Source organism: Pteronotus mesoamericanus, unplaced genomic scaffold, assembly GCF_021234165.1.
Source record: "Pteronotus mesoamericanus isolate MK-2021 breed Mesoamerican mustached bat unplaced genomic scaffold, CSHL_Meso_final scaffold_12, whole genome shotgun sequence".
NCBI classification, from domain to species: Eukaryota; Metazoa; Chordata; class Mammalia; order Chiroptera; family Mormoopidae; genus Pteronotus; species Pteronotus mesoamericanus.
In genome coordinates, this window is record NW_026555303.1 from 5710993 (window position 1) to 5728677 (window position 17685).

General features: G+C 35.4%; 1 protein-coding gene across 2 annotated transcripts in view; it reads right to left on the reverse strand.

The window, feature by feature from the left end:
* Positions 1–17685, reverse strand: part of DIAPH2 (diaphanous related formin 2) — a 908710-nt gene that overhangs the window by 817974 nt on the left and 73051 nt on the right. The window contains exons 4-5 of one of the 2 annotated variants that reach the window (XM_054587909.1): positions 14943–15047; positions 9800–9820 (exon numbers count right to left, since the gene is read on the reverse strand). In XM_054587909.1, the coding sequence (XP_054443884.1) occupies positions 9800–9820; positions 14943–15047 (126 nt within the window). The remainder of the gene's footprint in view (positions 1–9799; positions 9821–14942; positions 15048–17685) is intronic. The other variant, XM_054587910.1, reaches the window with a different exon arrangement.

Sequence of the window (17685 nt, forward strand, 5' to 3'; positions counted from 1 at the left end):
AATTCAGCCATGGCTGGTGTGGCTCAGTGGATTCAGTGTGGGACTGAGAACCAAAGGGTCACTAGTTTGATTCTCAGTCAGGGCACATGCCTGGGGTGCAAGCCAGGTCCCCCTGGTGGGGGGCATGTGAGAGGCAACTGCACATTGATGTATCTTTCCCTCTCTTTCTCTCCCTCCCTTCCCCTCTCTAAAAACAAATAAAATCTTTTTGTAAAAGGCAGAGTTCTAGGCCATATCCCCATAAAGGACAAAAATTGCATTCTGACACACTCTTTTTTTTCATTTTCTTTTTTTTTTGTTACTATTGCTCACAGTTGTCCCCATTTTTCCCCATTATACTCCCCTGCCCTATCCACCCAACACCTCCCACATTCAATCGTCCCCCAACACTGTTGCCTTTGTCCATGGATCCTTTATACACGTTCCTTGATTTGACTCTTTCCTTTCTTTCTCCCATTATCCCCCCACCCTCTCCCCTCTGATCACTGTCAGCTGGTTCTTTATTTACATGTCTCTAGTTCTATTTTGCTCATTTGTTTTGTTGATTAGGATCCAATTAAACGTGAGATCATATGGTATTTCTCTTGCATCTCCTGGCTTATTTCACTAAGCATAATACTCTCCAGTTCCATCCATGCTGTCCAGAAAGGTAGGAGTTCCTTCTTTCTTTCTGCTGCATAGCATTCTATTGTGTAAATGTACCACAGTTTTTTGGTCCACGCATTAACTGATGGGTACTTAGGCTGTATCCAGCACTTGGCTATTGTAAATTGTACTACTATGAACATTGCGGTGCACAGGTCCTTTTGAATGGGTGCTTCAGGATACTTAGGGTATAATCCCGCAGAAGAATCATTGGGTCAAAAGGCAGTTCCATTTTTAATTTTCAAAGGAAATCCCATACTGTTTTCCACAGTGGCTCCACCAGTCGGCATACTCACCAACAGTGTACTAGGGTTCCCTTTTCTCCACAACCTCACCAGCACTCATTGTTTGCTGATTTGTTTATGATGGCCATTCTGACAGGTGTGAAGTGCTATCTCATTGTGGTTTTAATTTCCATCTCTCTGATGGCTAGTGACGCTGAGCACCCTTTCACATGTTTCTGGTCTCTCTGTATGTCCTCCTTGGACAAGTGTCTTTTCAGGTCCTTTGCCCATTTTTAATTAGATTGTTTGTCTTCCTGGTGTGGAGTGGTGAAAACTCTTCACATATTTTGGAGATCAACCCTTGTCCAATGTTATCATTGGCAAATAATTTTCCCATATGCTTGGCTCCCTTTTCATTTTGCTGATGCTTTCTTTAGCCATGCAGAAGCTTTTTAATTTGATGTAGTTCCATTTGTTTATTTTTCCTGTATGTCCCTTGCTCAAGCGGACATGTTCGTGAAAATACTGCTGCATGGAATATCTGAAATTTTCCTGCCTATATTCTCCTCTAAGACTTTCATGGTGTCATGACTTATATTAAAGTCTTTCACCAAACCTGAGTTTATTTTTACTGTATGGTGTAAGTTTGTGGTCAACTTATTATTTTTTTGCATGTACCTGTCCACATCTCCCAACACTATTTGTTGAAGAGGTTATTTTTACTCCATTTCATGTGCCTGCCTCCTTTGTCAAATATTAACTGACAGTATTGACATGGTTTTCTTTCTGGGCCCTCTACTCTGTTCCATTGATCTATGTGTCTGTTCTTATTCCAATACCAGGCTGCTGTGGTTACAGTGCTTGGAATATAGTTTGATACCAGGTATTGTGATCCCTCCTACTTTGTTTTTCTTTCTCAGAAAAGCTGAGGCTATTTGGGGCCATTCATGGTTCCAATAAATTTTTGAAATATTTATTCCATATCTGTGAAATAAATCACTGGTATTTTAATAGGGATATTTTGATTACGTTAATTCTTCTAATCCATGACATGGTATATGCTTCCATTTATTTGTCTTCTTTAATTTCTTTCTTCAGTGTCATGTAGTTTTCTGAGAACACTTCTTTTTACCTCCTTGGTTGTGTTTATTCCTATGAATTTTAATTTTTTTTCTTTCCTTTTTTTTTGTCAGCCTTATATTCTCTCTTGGAATTAGTATACTTTGTGCATGCTTTTAAAAAAAAAGTTGGATACTGTGTATATAAAGTAGGTTTTAAATGTAAAGATTGCTTATAATTAGAAGAGTAATCCTAACTATCTATTGTAACATTATAGACAAATATCCATTAATAATGATGCAGAAACCCAATAACCATTAATTGTCAGTATTAAAAAATTATATTTTATCAGAAAGGACCTACAATGAATATGGCAAATGGGATTTTTTTTCCTAATGTCTGTTTCTGACATTTCATTGTTGGTGTACAAAAATGCCTTCGATTTCTGAATATTGGCTTTGGATCCCACTGTTTTGCCAAATTCACTTATTAGGCTGAGTTTTTTCTTTGTGGAGTCTATAGGATTTTCTGTGTACACTGTCATATCATCTGCAAACAATGAAGTTTTACTCACTCCTTTCCACTTTGGTTGCCTTTTTCTCTTTTTCTTGTCGGACTGCTGTGACTACGACTTCCAATACTATGCTGAATAGAAGTGGAGAAAACAAACACCCTTGACTTGTTCCTGATCTTAGTGAGAAAGCTTTTAGTTTTTGCCCACAAAGAATGATGTTGGCTGTAGGTTTCTCATATATGGCCTTTATTATGTTCAGGTATGCTCCCTCTACTCCTATTTTGTCAGTGCTTTTATCATAAATGGGTGCTGTATCTTATCAAATGCTTTTTCAGCCTCTACTGACATGATCACGTGGTTTCTGTCTTTCCATTCGTTTATGTGATATATTATGTTTATTGATTTGGGAATACTGTACCATCCTTGAATCCCTGGGATGAATCCCACTTGATCATGCAGTATGATGTTTTTAATGTGTTGCTGGATCCCATCTGCCAATATTTTGTTGAGGATTTTAGGATCTATGTTCAACAGCAATATTGTCCTGTAGTTTTCTTTCTTGGTTATGCCATCTCCCTTTGTCTATATTTGGTTTTGGGATTAGGATGGCGATGGCCTCATAAAAAAGAGTTTAGCAGTCTTTTCTCTTCTTGGATTTTTTGGAATAGTCTAAGAAGCATAGGGGTTAGCTCTTCCTTAAATGTTTTGTAAAATTCTCCTTTGAAAACATCCGATCCATGGCTTCTCTGTGCCTGGAGTTTTATGATTACTGCTTCAATTTCACTAGCTGTTCTCAGTATGTTCAGTCTTTTTGATTCTTCTTCGTTCAGCCTTGAAAGATTGTATGTTTCTAGAAATCTGTCATTTCACTCAGGTTTTCAAATTTCTTGGCATATAGTTTTTCGTAGTAATTTCTTATAGTCCTTTGTACTTCTGTGGGATCAGTTGTAATTTCTCCTCCTCCATTTCTGATTTTATTTCTTAGGGTCCTCTCTCTTTTTTTTTTCTTGATGAGTCTAGTTAAAGGCTTTTCGACTCTGTCTATCTTTTTGAAGAACTAGCTCCTAGATTTATTCATCCTTTGAATTGTTTTTTTAGACTCTCTATCATTTAATTCTGATCTAATCTTGGTTATTTCCTTCTTTCTACTCGCTCTGGGCTGCGTTTGTTGTTGTTCTTCCAGTTCTTGTAGATGTAGTGTTAGGTTGTTTCTATTATGTTTAGGTAGGCCTCTATTGCTATGAACTTCCTGCTCAGGACTGCCTTCACACTGTCCCATAGGTTTTGGTCTGTTGTGTGTTCATTTTCATTTATTTCCAGAAATTTTTTTGATTTCTTCCTTGATCTCATTATCAACCCATTCATTGTTTAATAGCAGGCTATTAAAATTGCATGAATTTGAATATTTTAAAGGTTTTTCCTTGAGGTTGGTTTCTAGTTTCAGGCCCTTGTGGTCTCAGAAAACGCCTGAAATGATTTCAGTTTTCTTTAATTTGTTGAGGCTTCTTTTATGTCCTATTACGTGGTTTATCTTGAAAATGTTCCATGTGCATTTGAAAAGAATGTGTACTTTGCTTCTTTGGGATGAAAGGTTCTAAATTTATCAGTTCAGTCCATTTGATCTAGTGAGTTGTTCTGTGCCACAATATTTTTATTGCTATTTCATTTGGAAGATCTATCCACTGTTGACAGTGGGGTGTTAAAGTCCCGTACTATCAGTGTGCAGCTATCTATCTCTTTCTTGAAGTCCTCCAAGATTTTCTTTATAGTTTTAGGTGCTCCTATGTTAGTTGCATATATGTTGACAATGTTTATGTCTTCTTGATGGATTCTTCCCTTGAGTATCATGAAGTGTCCTTCTATGTCTCTTTTTATGACCTTTGTTTTGAAGTGTGTTTTGTCTAATACAAGTATTGTGATTCCAGCTTTTTCTTTTCCTTTCCATTTGCTTGGAATATTTTTTTTCCAACCCTTCACAGATCTTTTGTTTTGAGGTCGGTCTCGTGTAGGCAGCATATGTGCGGGTCATGTTTTATTATCTATTCAGCTTCCCTATGCCTTTTAATCCATTTATATTTAATGTTACTACTGATAGGTACTTATTCATTGCCATTTTCTCCCTTTGTACCTGTATTCCTCTCTCTCTCACTTTCCTTCATCTTCTTAAAGCAGTCCCGTTAGCCTATCATTCAATGCTGGTCTGGTGAAGATGTATTCTTTTAGCTTTCTTTTGTTTGGGATACTCCTATTTCGCCTTCCATTTTAATTGAGAGCATTGTTGCATAGAGAAGTCTTGGTTGCAGGCCTTTGTTTTTCATTACTTGGAATATTTCTCGCCAGTCCATTCTTGCCTGTAGTGTTTCTGTTCAAAAGTCAGCTGCTATCCTTATTGGAGCTCCCTTGTATGCTACTACCTATTTCCACCTTCATGCCTTTAAGATTCTCTTTGTCTTTGAACTTTGCCATTTGAATTATAACGGGTCTTGGGGTGGGCCTCACTGAGTTCATCTTGATTGGGACCCTCTGTGCCTCCTGGACTTGTGTGACATTTTCTTTCATTAAGTTAGATAAGTTTTCTGTCATTACTTTTTCAAACAACTTTTCTATCCCTTGCTCCTCCTCATCTCCTTCTGGCATCCCTATTGTTCGGATATTATATTTCATGTTGTCCTGCAGTTCCCTGAACCCCTCTTCATTCTTTTTGAGTCTCTTTTCCCTTTTCTTGCTCTGTCTGGGAATTTTTCTTCCACCTTGTCCTCCAGCTTGCTGATTCAATCCTCTGCTTCATGAAGCCTTCTTTTGACTCCTTCTACTGGGTTCTTCACTGAAGAAATTGTTTACTCCATTTCCTCCTGGTTCCTCATTTCAAAAGTTGTATTCTTCATTTCCCTCTGGCTCTGATTCATAGTTTCCATGTCCTTTTTCATGCTGATGTAGTTTGTAGTAAGTTCCTTGGGGCTTCCCTGTAGCTTTTTGTATTTCCCACTGAGCTCATTGAGCTTCCTTAAAAGCATGGTTTTCAACTCAGTATCTGTTAGTTTACTTGCCTCTATTTCATTTAGCACTCTTTCTGGGGATTCCTCCCTTCTTTTCAATTGGGGGCTGCTTCTTTGTCTCCCTATATTAGGAGAAACTCTTCTAGCTTTCTTCAGATTCTTTTTTAAAAATATTTTATTTACTTAATATTTTTTAGGGAAGGAGAAAGAGAGGAAGAAAAACATCAATGTGTGGTTGCCCCTCACATAACCCCTATCGGGGACCTGGCCTGCACCCCAGGCATGTGCCCTCAGCTGGGAATTGAACTGGCGACCCTTTGGTTCACAGGCCAGCACTCAATCTACTGAGCCAACACCAGCAGTGCTGCTTCTGCTTCCTAAGTTTATCTGATTTGTCTCCCTAACTTTGTGGTATGAACTTCTATGGTAAGATACTTGTGGGATTCAGTTGTGCAGTCACCTTAATCTCCTGAACTTGATGCTCTTGGGATGCCCTTATGCCATTTACGTAGGCTCTCTTGACGTAATTGGGTTTTGATTGTTGTTGGATCTTTCTTTGGTGAGCCCTTCCCTCCAGCTGTTTGACTGAGGGACACTCTACCCGCTACATCATGTATACTGTTGTGCAGATGCTACCAGAACAAAAACATAAAACCCAGGAAACAGATTCTCACCCACGAAAATAACTCTCATCTGTAATCCCACTATCAACAGCAAATGAACCAGTATTAATAAGGGTGTAAATAGATTGAGACTATTATAAGAAAGGAGAGTGAATATGAGATGACCTACTGAAAGCAAAGTGATTTTGAGAGGATAGAAGTAGGGGAACTAATAAGAGTAAGGAACTGGAGGAATGCCAAGACAGAAAGTAAACTTACATCAATAATAAAAAAGGGAATGAAGATGGTGGAATGGAGTAAGATAAGGGAAGCATATAGTAGGGGGTTTAAACAGAAATTTTAAAAAAATAAAGTGAGAGAGAGAAAGAAAAAGGAAAAAGAAAAGTAAATACATAAAATATAGGCCTGAATTGGGGAAAAAGATCCACCACAGCACTATCAACAACGGAAGAGCTAAATTAATATAGGTGGGATGGAAATAAGGGAAAAAGGAAAGAAAAGCTTAAGAGATGTCTAGAGTAACGGGAAGTGATTTTGAGATGATAAAGGGAGAGGGAATAACGAGAGAGGGCAGAAAGCCATGCTAAGACAGGGAAAAATTGAAATTTGGGATGAAACAAATAAAGAAAAAATAATAAAATAAAGGGCAGGATGAAAGAGAAAAAAGGGGAAAAAAACAGGCTAAGACAGGAAAATTTTAAATTTGAGACTAAAAAAAAAGTAGGGAAGGGAAATGGTAGAATTTGAGATTTGAAATACAATAATAGTGAAGATGTAGAGATATGGTTGAAAAAATGCAACAACTACCCTATCCACAACGAATGAGCAAAGATTACTGAAGGTAAAGAGAGAATGCAGGTATTTTAACAGTAGGAAAAAGAATGTGAGATGACTATTGACAAGAAAAATTGGTTTTGAGAGGCTGGACAGGGTAGAAATAGTAAGAGTGCACAATGGAAACAAGTTATAGCAAGAGAGAAAAAAAAATTTAAAACAAAAATAATAAGAGGAAAGATGAAGGTAAAATGGGGTAAGAGAAGGGAGGAGCAAAATAAGTGAATTGAAATAACCTATAATATATAATCTAGTGACTTAATATACACAAACTTGATGGACAAGAAATGAATGTTAAAAAGCTATGCAGGAAAGAAAATATTGCAACTCATGGAGAAGACCACACTGGATTTTGTCTCAGTAGCATCTAGTATTTACCGCTGTTTTTTTTCTTTTTGGATCCGCCTCTGGTGATATCAGATAGTGACTCTGTCTGGCCTTTGACACCCTGTTCCAGACTTTCAGGGATCTACTGTCTGTGGTTGATTCCTCCAGTAGTTAATCTAGTCGTTCTACACTCAACAGCCAGGCTTAAGCACCACAGGGTGAGGCAGAGTACCTCCTGAGGGTGGGGCTATTGTTTCCCCTCAGGCTGTTGCTGCTTGGAGGGGAGTGGTCTGCCTGAGCAAGATGTCTGCTGTGGTATGGGGGATGGCTCAGCACCAGGATCCCTGTGGCTGTCCTCTCAGTTCTCTCCCTAAAGCCTCTATACCCAATCTCTACTCAAGCATATCTAGTCCACTCTGCCTCCACTTTGCTAGAGCCCAGAGTAAGCGGCTGCAAATGAAAATTTATGTGTTGGCCCTTTAAACAGCTTTTTGCATCTCCAGCTGCCCGTCTCTGGCAGAGAGAAACCCTTCCGCTTTTCGCAGCTGGATGTTATCTGTGCTTTCTGGGCTCTGGTGCTCTAGGCTAGCGATCCCAGTTTAGGATTTAGACTCCACATTTCTCAGAGGGATCCAACCATCCACTTAAATATCCCTCTGGCCCTTCAACTGTCCCCTGTGGGAGCCCAGACAGGCCTCTCATGTCTCCACTGCACTCCCTAGCAGTCATGTTTTGTTGAAAGCTGTTTCTTCTGTTTGTCCATAGTTATAAGGCTTCTCTCTCACTGTTGTTCAGTTGTTTATTACGGATGATTTCTCCATAATTTAGTTTTGATTCCAGATTGGTCATGGGAGCAGGTTACTGTAACTTCCATTCACTCCTCCACCATCTTGTATCTCTCACATTCTGATATACTTTCAAGACTGAGAACGATTAGCCCTCATCCAGCCTACCTACTACTACCAAATTTATTTTTCTTAAACACTTCTTAACTTAGCTCAAACTAATTTCTAATAGTCTGCCTGGACTTCAAGATCTTCCTTCAACTTGATTTTTTATTCTTTCCAACACATATTCTTTGTTTCAGCAAATTCAACCTCATCTCTTGCATCACTGTTCCTCACTCCATCTCGCCCCCCCCATACTCACAATTTGATTCTTTTTTCAAGCCTTTGCATGGAATATTACTTCCCAAATCTGGAAGCTTCTCCATAGTCTCCTTTCCCTAGTCAAATCCCAGCCATCATAACTAACAATTCTTGAAAGCCCAGTTTAAGTCCAGAAATATTCATGGAGTTTTCTCTAATTACTGTAAGCCTACATCTCTCTCCTGCTTATAAAATCCTATTACAATAAACCCACACTTAACATCGTCAATAGGTTCTTGGAAACTGCAGCTCTAAGTGACATGACATATAATGAAACCAGGTTTACCATAGGCTAATAGATATAAACAATATTTAAGTTCCTATAGCATCTCATCAATGTTATAACAAAATGATGCTGAACAAAATAACATTATTCAAGGACCCACTGTACACTTAAAATTAGCACACACAATTTAAGGTTTAATGATTTCAACATATATTATTGAAACTAAAAGATCTTATCTTATTCTTATCTTCCAGTCATCAGTGCACCTAGCACAGCTCTTGGTGCATAATAAGCACTAAAGAAACGCACTGATTGTTTAAACTTATCCCAAAATATTGATGGCTTCTTCCCCAAAATGTCATATCAAATTGAAAAAAAAAAAAGAAAAAAGGAGGAATCAAACTTTTAAAGCAAAACTAATATGAAATACATTCACTGTTCTAGATACCACAGTACCTGGTGATGTTAAAGATGCTTCCTGCTATGGACTGCTTAGCCATGAAGGCAAGGTAATTTCAAATAGCTCTGAATTACAATACAGGCCATTTAGCTGTATCATGTAATAGTGTATCATGTGATTATAACACTGAAATGCAGTGCCTTGAATATAACGTATTTAAAAGACAGCAACTGAATCTTAAAGGATAATGTAAGCCAATCATTTCAATTTATCCATTTAGTAACTGAACCTCAGTGAAATTGTATGACTTCCCCAAAAGCAGAGAGCTGATCAGTAGCACCCAACAATAGCAATCACCCAGGTCTCCTGACTGAACATCAAGGGTTGTTTTCACTATGCTATGTGCCCAGTAATACTAAAATCAAAGTGAGATATTTTAAAAAGAATTCCTGTTGACATAAACCAATATTTTAGGAGTCTCACCCTGCCATCCTAAGAAACTGAGGTAAAACATGCAATTTCATCAGAATCATAAAGACTGACAAAGGCACAATTCCTAAAAAAATGTAAAACTTTCTAAGACAAAATACACAAACATGCTATAGTTCTAAAACATTTCCCAAAACTACAGGAAAAATACTTATCATAGTTAAATTCTAATCACCTGATCTTAATATTTATCTTACCGCTTTGGTAAAATACACACCAAAAGAATAAACAGACATATAAAATACTATAAGAAAAAGTCAGTTCCAAAAAGCACAAATTCACATCTAAGGGTAAAACACATCTTTTGTACTCACCGTAACTTTACTTCCAACTATCTGCATGCAGTGGTCAACGGAGAGTGGTTATGGTGTAAAACAGAACAAAAAAAAAAAAAAAAAACAGCAACAGTATTAGTAATTAGAAGATTTTCACAGAAGTGTTTAGTAAATTAGTAAATAGCTAGCCCTATGTATTCTTTTCATACTTTAGATCTACAGACTAAAACAAATATGTCAGTATTAATTTCTACCATATTTCAAAAATATGTAAAGTCTACAAAATAAGGTTTCTCAAATAAAAGATTATTGCAATTTGAGGATTTTTTAAAAAATGTAATGGAATGGGATTCTCATAGAGTGCAATCTAAATATCAAGTAATGCAAGATTACGTGTAATTAGGCATCAGATATTTTACTAGCCCATAGTCTCTCAAAAAATTATCTACAGAAAATTAATTTTCCAAATACTGATTTTTTTCTTTCCCTATTAGAAGTATACTCCTAAGTTTGAAATAAAGTATTTTAGAATATATATGTTGCATTCAAAGTCATGTATTAAGAAATGAGCTTCAGGGAATGTTTTATGTTTTTATAAATTTAAGACATAATATTTTATATTAGACTTGAAAATTACAAGAAAGATGGATTGCTTATAATTCTAGTTTTCAAGGTCATCCTAGCATTTCTATTATAAGATTAGAGTTTCCATATAATGTAATGCAATAGAAGCATTTTGCATCTAAACATGCAGATATTCACAAAGAGGAAACAGTACAAAATTGAAACTTCAATTGAATTTTTCATAATAGGTAAGAGATGAGAGACTTTCTGAGAGGCAGAATTGTGTTTTAAAAAGCAAGAAGTGAAATAATAGTCTTAAACATAATTTTATTGTATCAGAATTCTACACTTGAATATAAGCAACCTAATCCAGAATCTAAAATAATCAATCTGATAGCAGTTATTATCAATGTGTTCTATTTTTCAGCTAGTACTTTAAACATAAAAATCATATATAATTGAAATCCTAGTAAGAATCATAAGTTGAACAGGATACCACAAGATACAAAAAAATAATGACAGTTTCCAAGTAAATTATTCCAGAGGAATCCATGAATCTCCAAATAGAGAAGCAGCTTTATTAAATATTCACTTAACAGACTATTTACAGGCAGTAATTATTTTGTTGAATAAAAGCCTCTTTGATGCCATTAACAGTCTTCTGAATTGAAAGATATGCTCTTGACCTAAAGTATTTCCTCCCACCAAAAACACAGAGGTTTTACTTGCCCCTTGTTTATTTAGCACTGACATGAGACTGAAAAAATAATGCCAGCCTGTCTTAACAATTAACGCAGGTTTATACCCTGTGAAATGATCAGACTATGGCCTATTTAATGATTCATTCGGATTGCAAAATGACTGCATTTAGCTAAAGCACATACGGCAAACAGATTAGACTAGCAGTAGGAAACTAAGAAAAACTGGATTGGTCATGTTTGGATTCAGCTGTTTCAGCAAATGCAGACCATGCCTGGAAAAGAAGCCCTGAAAAAGAAAGTATCTGATAATGGCAAAAGCAAAGCCAAAACACATGTATACAAACACATACATAGATATACTGACACTCTAACTGCTTATTATCCAGGTCAATCTAAAAAATATATAGATTTTCCATATAATGTATGCATTATATGCATAGAAGTGTGCATTTCTATATAGATGTGTTTGGTATCACTATTTGAAAATATTTCCTACGGAGATTTTTTCCAATCAATGATAGCTCTGAAGGGCTCACGTATCTTCAAAAATATGATTTTACTTATTTTAAAATCTCAACTTCAAAGATTGTGATTTAAGTTAGAAATAAACTGGTTTCCTAACAGTCTAATAAGGACACTGTCATGTGGCAAACAGGGTTTCATTGACTAATTTTTCCTCATAACTGTCTATATAAGCTGTTCTGATATAACATGCAAGATGCCTTCTACTCAATATGACAACATTTGCAATATTAACAAAGCCTGGTTTTCCATTTCTGAGGACATATGTTGTTGTTTAAAATATGGACTCTTCCAGGTTATTTGTGGCCAAATGACTACATGTACCAACTACCCTAGGTCAGGTCAGAACCACACTTGCTACCATAAGCAAACAAGCCCAGCTGATGCAGAGAAAAGGTTCTCTACTCCCGTACTGGAGTGTTCATGCATTGCCGGCAATTACTCAAGCTACTTTTTCCTTCAATATTCATACAACTTAACATTCTCTACTATGGGATTTGAAGAGGGAAAAAAAATAAACAATAGTTTTTATTACCTTTTAACTTTCTTTATATTATCTTATTCCATGCTAATTTTAGCAATGTTAATTACACAATAGCCTGTCCTTTGCTTTAGAAACAGGTTTTGAGCACATACCTATGTATAGTTTCATTTTGCTTTACTGTCCTTATAGGAACCTAGGAGGATGATGGGCATTTTTTACTGAGTGCATATTTTGTTCCTTTTTCAATTCCATATAAAATGACTAATGCAGGTGTTAAAGGGGGAAATGTATGATTTATGTTTCAATTTAACAGCAATTTTCACATGTTATAGATATGACTAAAAAACATTTTTCCACCAGGGACTCTAGTCCTTTACTTTATTTTTACATCAAGATGAAAGTTTTGACTACTTATAAATCATTTCATAAAGATGTAGCTACACCCTGGCTGGTATGGCTCATTGGACTGAGTGCTGACCTTCAAACCAAAGGGCCTGCAGGTTCAATTCCCAGCCAGGGCACATGGCTGGGTTGTGGGCCAGGTCCCCAGGATGGGGTATGCGAGAGGCAACCACACATTGATGTTTCTCTCCTTCTCTTTCTCCCTTCCTTCCCCTCTGTCTAAAAAAATAAATAAATAAAATCTTTTTAAATAATAAAATAAAATAAAGACATAGTTGCAATCCTACTTTAAATGAGAAAATATTTTAATCAGTATATCAATATAATGAAAAAGTAAACATAAAAAATATAAGATATGCAAGCAGGATGGAAACCTTGGTTATACCCAGGTAAACAGCCATACATTAGGTTATAATATATATAAATTTTACTGCCATAATCATGAAATGGTCAAAAGAAGAGATGCTTGTCTGTCAATGAATGACATCCCTTTCACCTTCAAAAAGAAATTACATAATAATTTTCTTCGTTTTAACAACAGAACACACAGTGCTAATTAATGTCTCCCCAAGATCAGAAAGCTTAAAACATGATTATCAACAGGCTTTCTTTCATCATAGTACTTGTTCCATTAAAAATATTAGCCAATAAAATGTATAATCTTAGAACTCTAATGAAAGACTGTACATGTGTCAGGTGCTCATATGTATGTTGAATGAAACGAAGGTCATACAATAAAGAGTTATGGTACTGATTTCAAGGTTAACACCTTAAACATGATTTTCAATGTCTTTTGAGAAATGTTCAATTTCCATTTTTTGAATAAAGCAATTCAAGAGAACTCATCCCACATTTCCCCATATTATAGCATTTTAATCTGAAAAAAATGAGTACATAGCTTAAAGTGTGCATTTCTTTGGTCATTTGAAAAGGGAACAACAAGAGAATAAATGAAAACAAGCTCTACCTAGCAATAGAATGAAAATCAAAAGGTGAAGAAGAGCTTCATATAATCTTCATTACGTTCAGCTCCACTTCCACAAACAAAAACAATAAATAAATGAGCCAGAAGCACTAATAAAATCCTCTCCTTAAAAACATGACATGATTATTCATATATTATTATCTGCACTTTGCAGTCAGATTTGGCTGTATAGATTTACTGCCGTATCTGCCTTTAGGTATTTGAAAAATAACACTGAATGTACACCCTGCATTTTCCTAAAGCATTTTACTGTGAACAATAACTTGAGTGCAAAATGAGGAGAGATTCATCAGAATTTCAAACTAAAATCACCTAATTCTATTGACAACAATGCTCACGGCAAGTTTCACTTATCACTGGAAACATATTTCTGCCCTTAGATACCAGAAGCAAATTAAAAAGCATGCTGTTGTTATGCTCTGGCAGAGCTGCAATCCATTATGTTTAAGTAGTTCAGCATTCAGATTTAGCTGGCTTAAAGTATAATATGGAATCAATATGATTGCAGAATTAGGGCAAAATGCATCAGGAATTGCTACTGCAATTACTGTACTAAAATAGCATTAACAGGATAGCCAAATAATTTTAGAATATATTTTTCCAATAAATAAATATTTTCTTCTCGTCAACTTTTTAAATTGAAAATATGCATGTTTTAAATGTAAATGTGCATATATATATTATTTATATATACACACATATAATAATGTACACACCACAAAATCACTGCATGTTGTGTGTGTATACACACACATATTATACATACATACATAGTAATTTTATGATCTCTACATAAGGTTTTTCTCTATAGAAATGTAAACATTATATTTTCCCACTTCAAAAATACCAATTTTGGAAGTACCTTAAGATGTGAACAAAGCAACATATTCATTAAAACACTATGTGTTTCCTTCTGATAAGTCTTTTCAATGAGCTCAACTTTCAAATCTTTTGAGATTTACACAGATTTGATTAAAGGTCCTATTAAGCAACCTTCTTTATATCAAATTAAGCTATGCAATAACAATTATGAGGCAGTTTGCATAGTTAATATCACATAAAATGATGAAAAAAATAACAAAACTGTATATTAAAAGTATTAAAATATTCATGCAAGCATGCACCAATCATGTAGCTTTAATGTAAACTTAGCCAAAGCTTGTGGCTATATTTGTGTCTTATCCCTCAAAATCTAAAGTTTTCATATAACAACTAAATAGTAAGTGGAATAACTGCAAATTGCTGTCAATTTTTAGTATGCACACACAACTTCCACCCCAAAACTTAATGGGTTAACTCAGAGCCTTCTATCTTTAGTCTGTCCTGTTTATTTATGGAATACTCTCTAATTATAAACAATTTTTAAATATACACTAAATGTGTAAAAATACATGTATATAATTTTTTTCTGAATAGCCTCTATGAATACAATGAGACAAGAACCTGAATATATGAGTTTTGTTTATTTTTAAGCAGATAATGCTAAGCTCATTGTGTTTAGGCCAGGAAAGCCTGACTACTTACAGATTTGGCTGTAGCAGAAATATACTGGACAACCATTTCATGCTTAGTGGTAAAATCTTTGTTTCGTAAAGGAGCTTTTCGTTCTTCATTAAGGTTCATGTCCTCCTGGTAAAAAGAACATTTATTGGAAGCATTAGCATATTTCTGCACAAGAGCTTCAAAAGTGATTAATAAATACTAATATTCTCTGTCTTAAAATAGTACGTCATGCTATGACTAACATCAATAGTTATATTTGTGGATACTTTGCTATTATTTTCCACTCTAGATAACATAATCCTGTATAAAATCTACCATATATTCATGACTTTTATCTGCACCTAGTCAAATAATGAGCAGAATGAAAAAAAAATTAACTATTCTACAGAATAAATTGGCAGTTTATAGCATAGATGTGTATCACACAGCCTTACCAAGCTATTTATTTACCCCGATAACAAAAAATAAATTAAATAAGAAACACATACTTTAGTACTTGGTATATGCTCCCTTAGCATCATTATTATTTAGGTGAGCAAATATGATTTGTAAATTAAAAGAAAATATATATCTATAATATGTCATCAAAGAAAAATTCATGAGAAGCTGCTGGATCTGGAAAAGCAAAAAAAAAAAAAAAAGAAAAGAAAAGAAAAGAAAGAAAGAAAGAAAGAAAGAAAGAAAGAAAGAAAGAAAGAAAGAAAGAAAGAAAGAAAGAAAGAAAGAAAGAAATAAAGGTAGGGGGGCTAGAAATATATTCAGCTGTATAGAGATAACGAAAATTCCTCATTGGAGGGGAAAATGTGCAGTTATAAGAACGCATTGTTTTAAGGTTCAACAAGCTTTAATTTGGTTGGGAATCTTCCTTTATTTTATGATACACACATTTATAGCATTTCCACTGCACAAATCATTTTTCTGCAGACAAATCACTTTTCTTCATTTTGAAACTCATGTTAACCCTTGCAAAATATTAAAGGGGTCACCAAGTTGGAAATGACTAACTTACAGAATGGGTGAAAATGTTTACAAATCATGTCTGATAAAAGATTTGTATCCCAAATATATACAGAGCTCTTATAAATCAACAATAAACCACTTACAAATGGACAGAGGATTGGAACAGACATTTATCTAAAGATATAAAAATGGCCAATAAATACATATTCATTATGGAAATGCAATCAGTATTCATTAAGGAATGAGATAACACTTCACTCCTACTAGGATGGCTGGGATAAAAAAATGATAATAAATGTTGGTTTGCATGTGGAGAAACTGAGAATGAAATATGATGCAGCTATTTTGGAAAACAGCCTAGCAGCTCTTCAAAAAGTTACATATAAAGTTACCACATGACCAAGCTTATTATACCCAAGACAAAGAGAAACATGTCCACACAAAAAACTTGTACATGAATGGTCATAGCAGCATCACCAAAAAGTGGAAACAATCCAAATGTCCATCAAGTAATAAATGGATAAGCAAATGTGGTAAATAAATGTTATTTAGCCATAAAAAGGAACGAAATACTGATAATGCATGAATCAAAAAATCACACTGTGCTAAGTGAAAGAAGCAGTTCACAAAATACACATATAATAAGATTCCATTTATATTAAATGTCTAGAATAGGTAATTCTATAGAGACAGAAAATGGAGTAGTGATTCCCAGGAGGCAGTGAGAAGGGGATGGGCAGATTGGGGTATGACTAATGATGGGTATGGTGTTTCTTTCCAAGGTGATAAAAATTTTCTAAAACTTACTTTTGTAACAAAAGGCTGCTACAGATACCCACAGGTCTTGGAGGCAGTACACAGAACACTTTGAGGATCTACCTGAGGACTTAAGGCAAGGAGGCCAAAGAGCAGGCATAAGACCTAAGCTCAGGACAGATGGAACATGGCAGAGGAGTGAGTGAAGTCACACTGACTTCCTCCCAGGACCAAACTGGAATTGCAACTAAATTGTGGAGAAATCACCTGGGAAACAATGGAACGATAGCAAGAGAGGCGTTTTAGAGCCTCAGACAGACAGTGGAAATATATATATACATATATATATATATACACATATATATGTGTGTATATATATGTGTATATGTGTGTGTATGCAGATAGATAGATAGATAGATAGATAGGTAGATAGATAGATAGATAGATCTTGAATTGGATAGGTTGCAGAAACAGGCTCCAGATCATTATAGGAATAACTTTCAGAACCACACAACTAAGTACAGTCTGATTAAGGATCTGTTGCCATCCCAAAACCACTTGGTTAAACTGTCATGATAAAAAAGGTGCAGCTGCTGTCATCAGTTCAATAACCATATAACCTGTGTTGCCAACCACACCAGCAAAAGGGATGGCTTACTAGTGGAATGTGTCTTTAGGTAGTTCACTTCCAAATCTACATGTCTGATAAATAACATTTCATTGGTGAAAACTAAGCCATATGCCTGTACGCTGATTATAAGGGAGACTGCCAAATGTAGTTTCTATAGATTCTTCCTTGGTTAGGCGGGACTGACACTGGAAGGGAGTAATAAATGTAGTGGGCATATTCAAATACTGTTGGGCAGCTACATATGACAACAGACCACTCTGGTCTCCTAGCTAGTCTCCTTGCCTTCACTAAGATTTTGCTTATCCTTCAGGACTGAAATCCTGGTGAAGACTTCTCTGACCATTCCATCAGTCCTCTGTGTTTCCCAAGCATCATTTATATGCCTCTATTATAATTATTTCTTTACATTTCCATTTT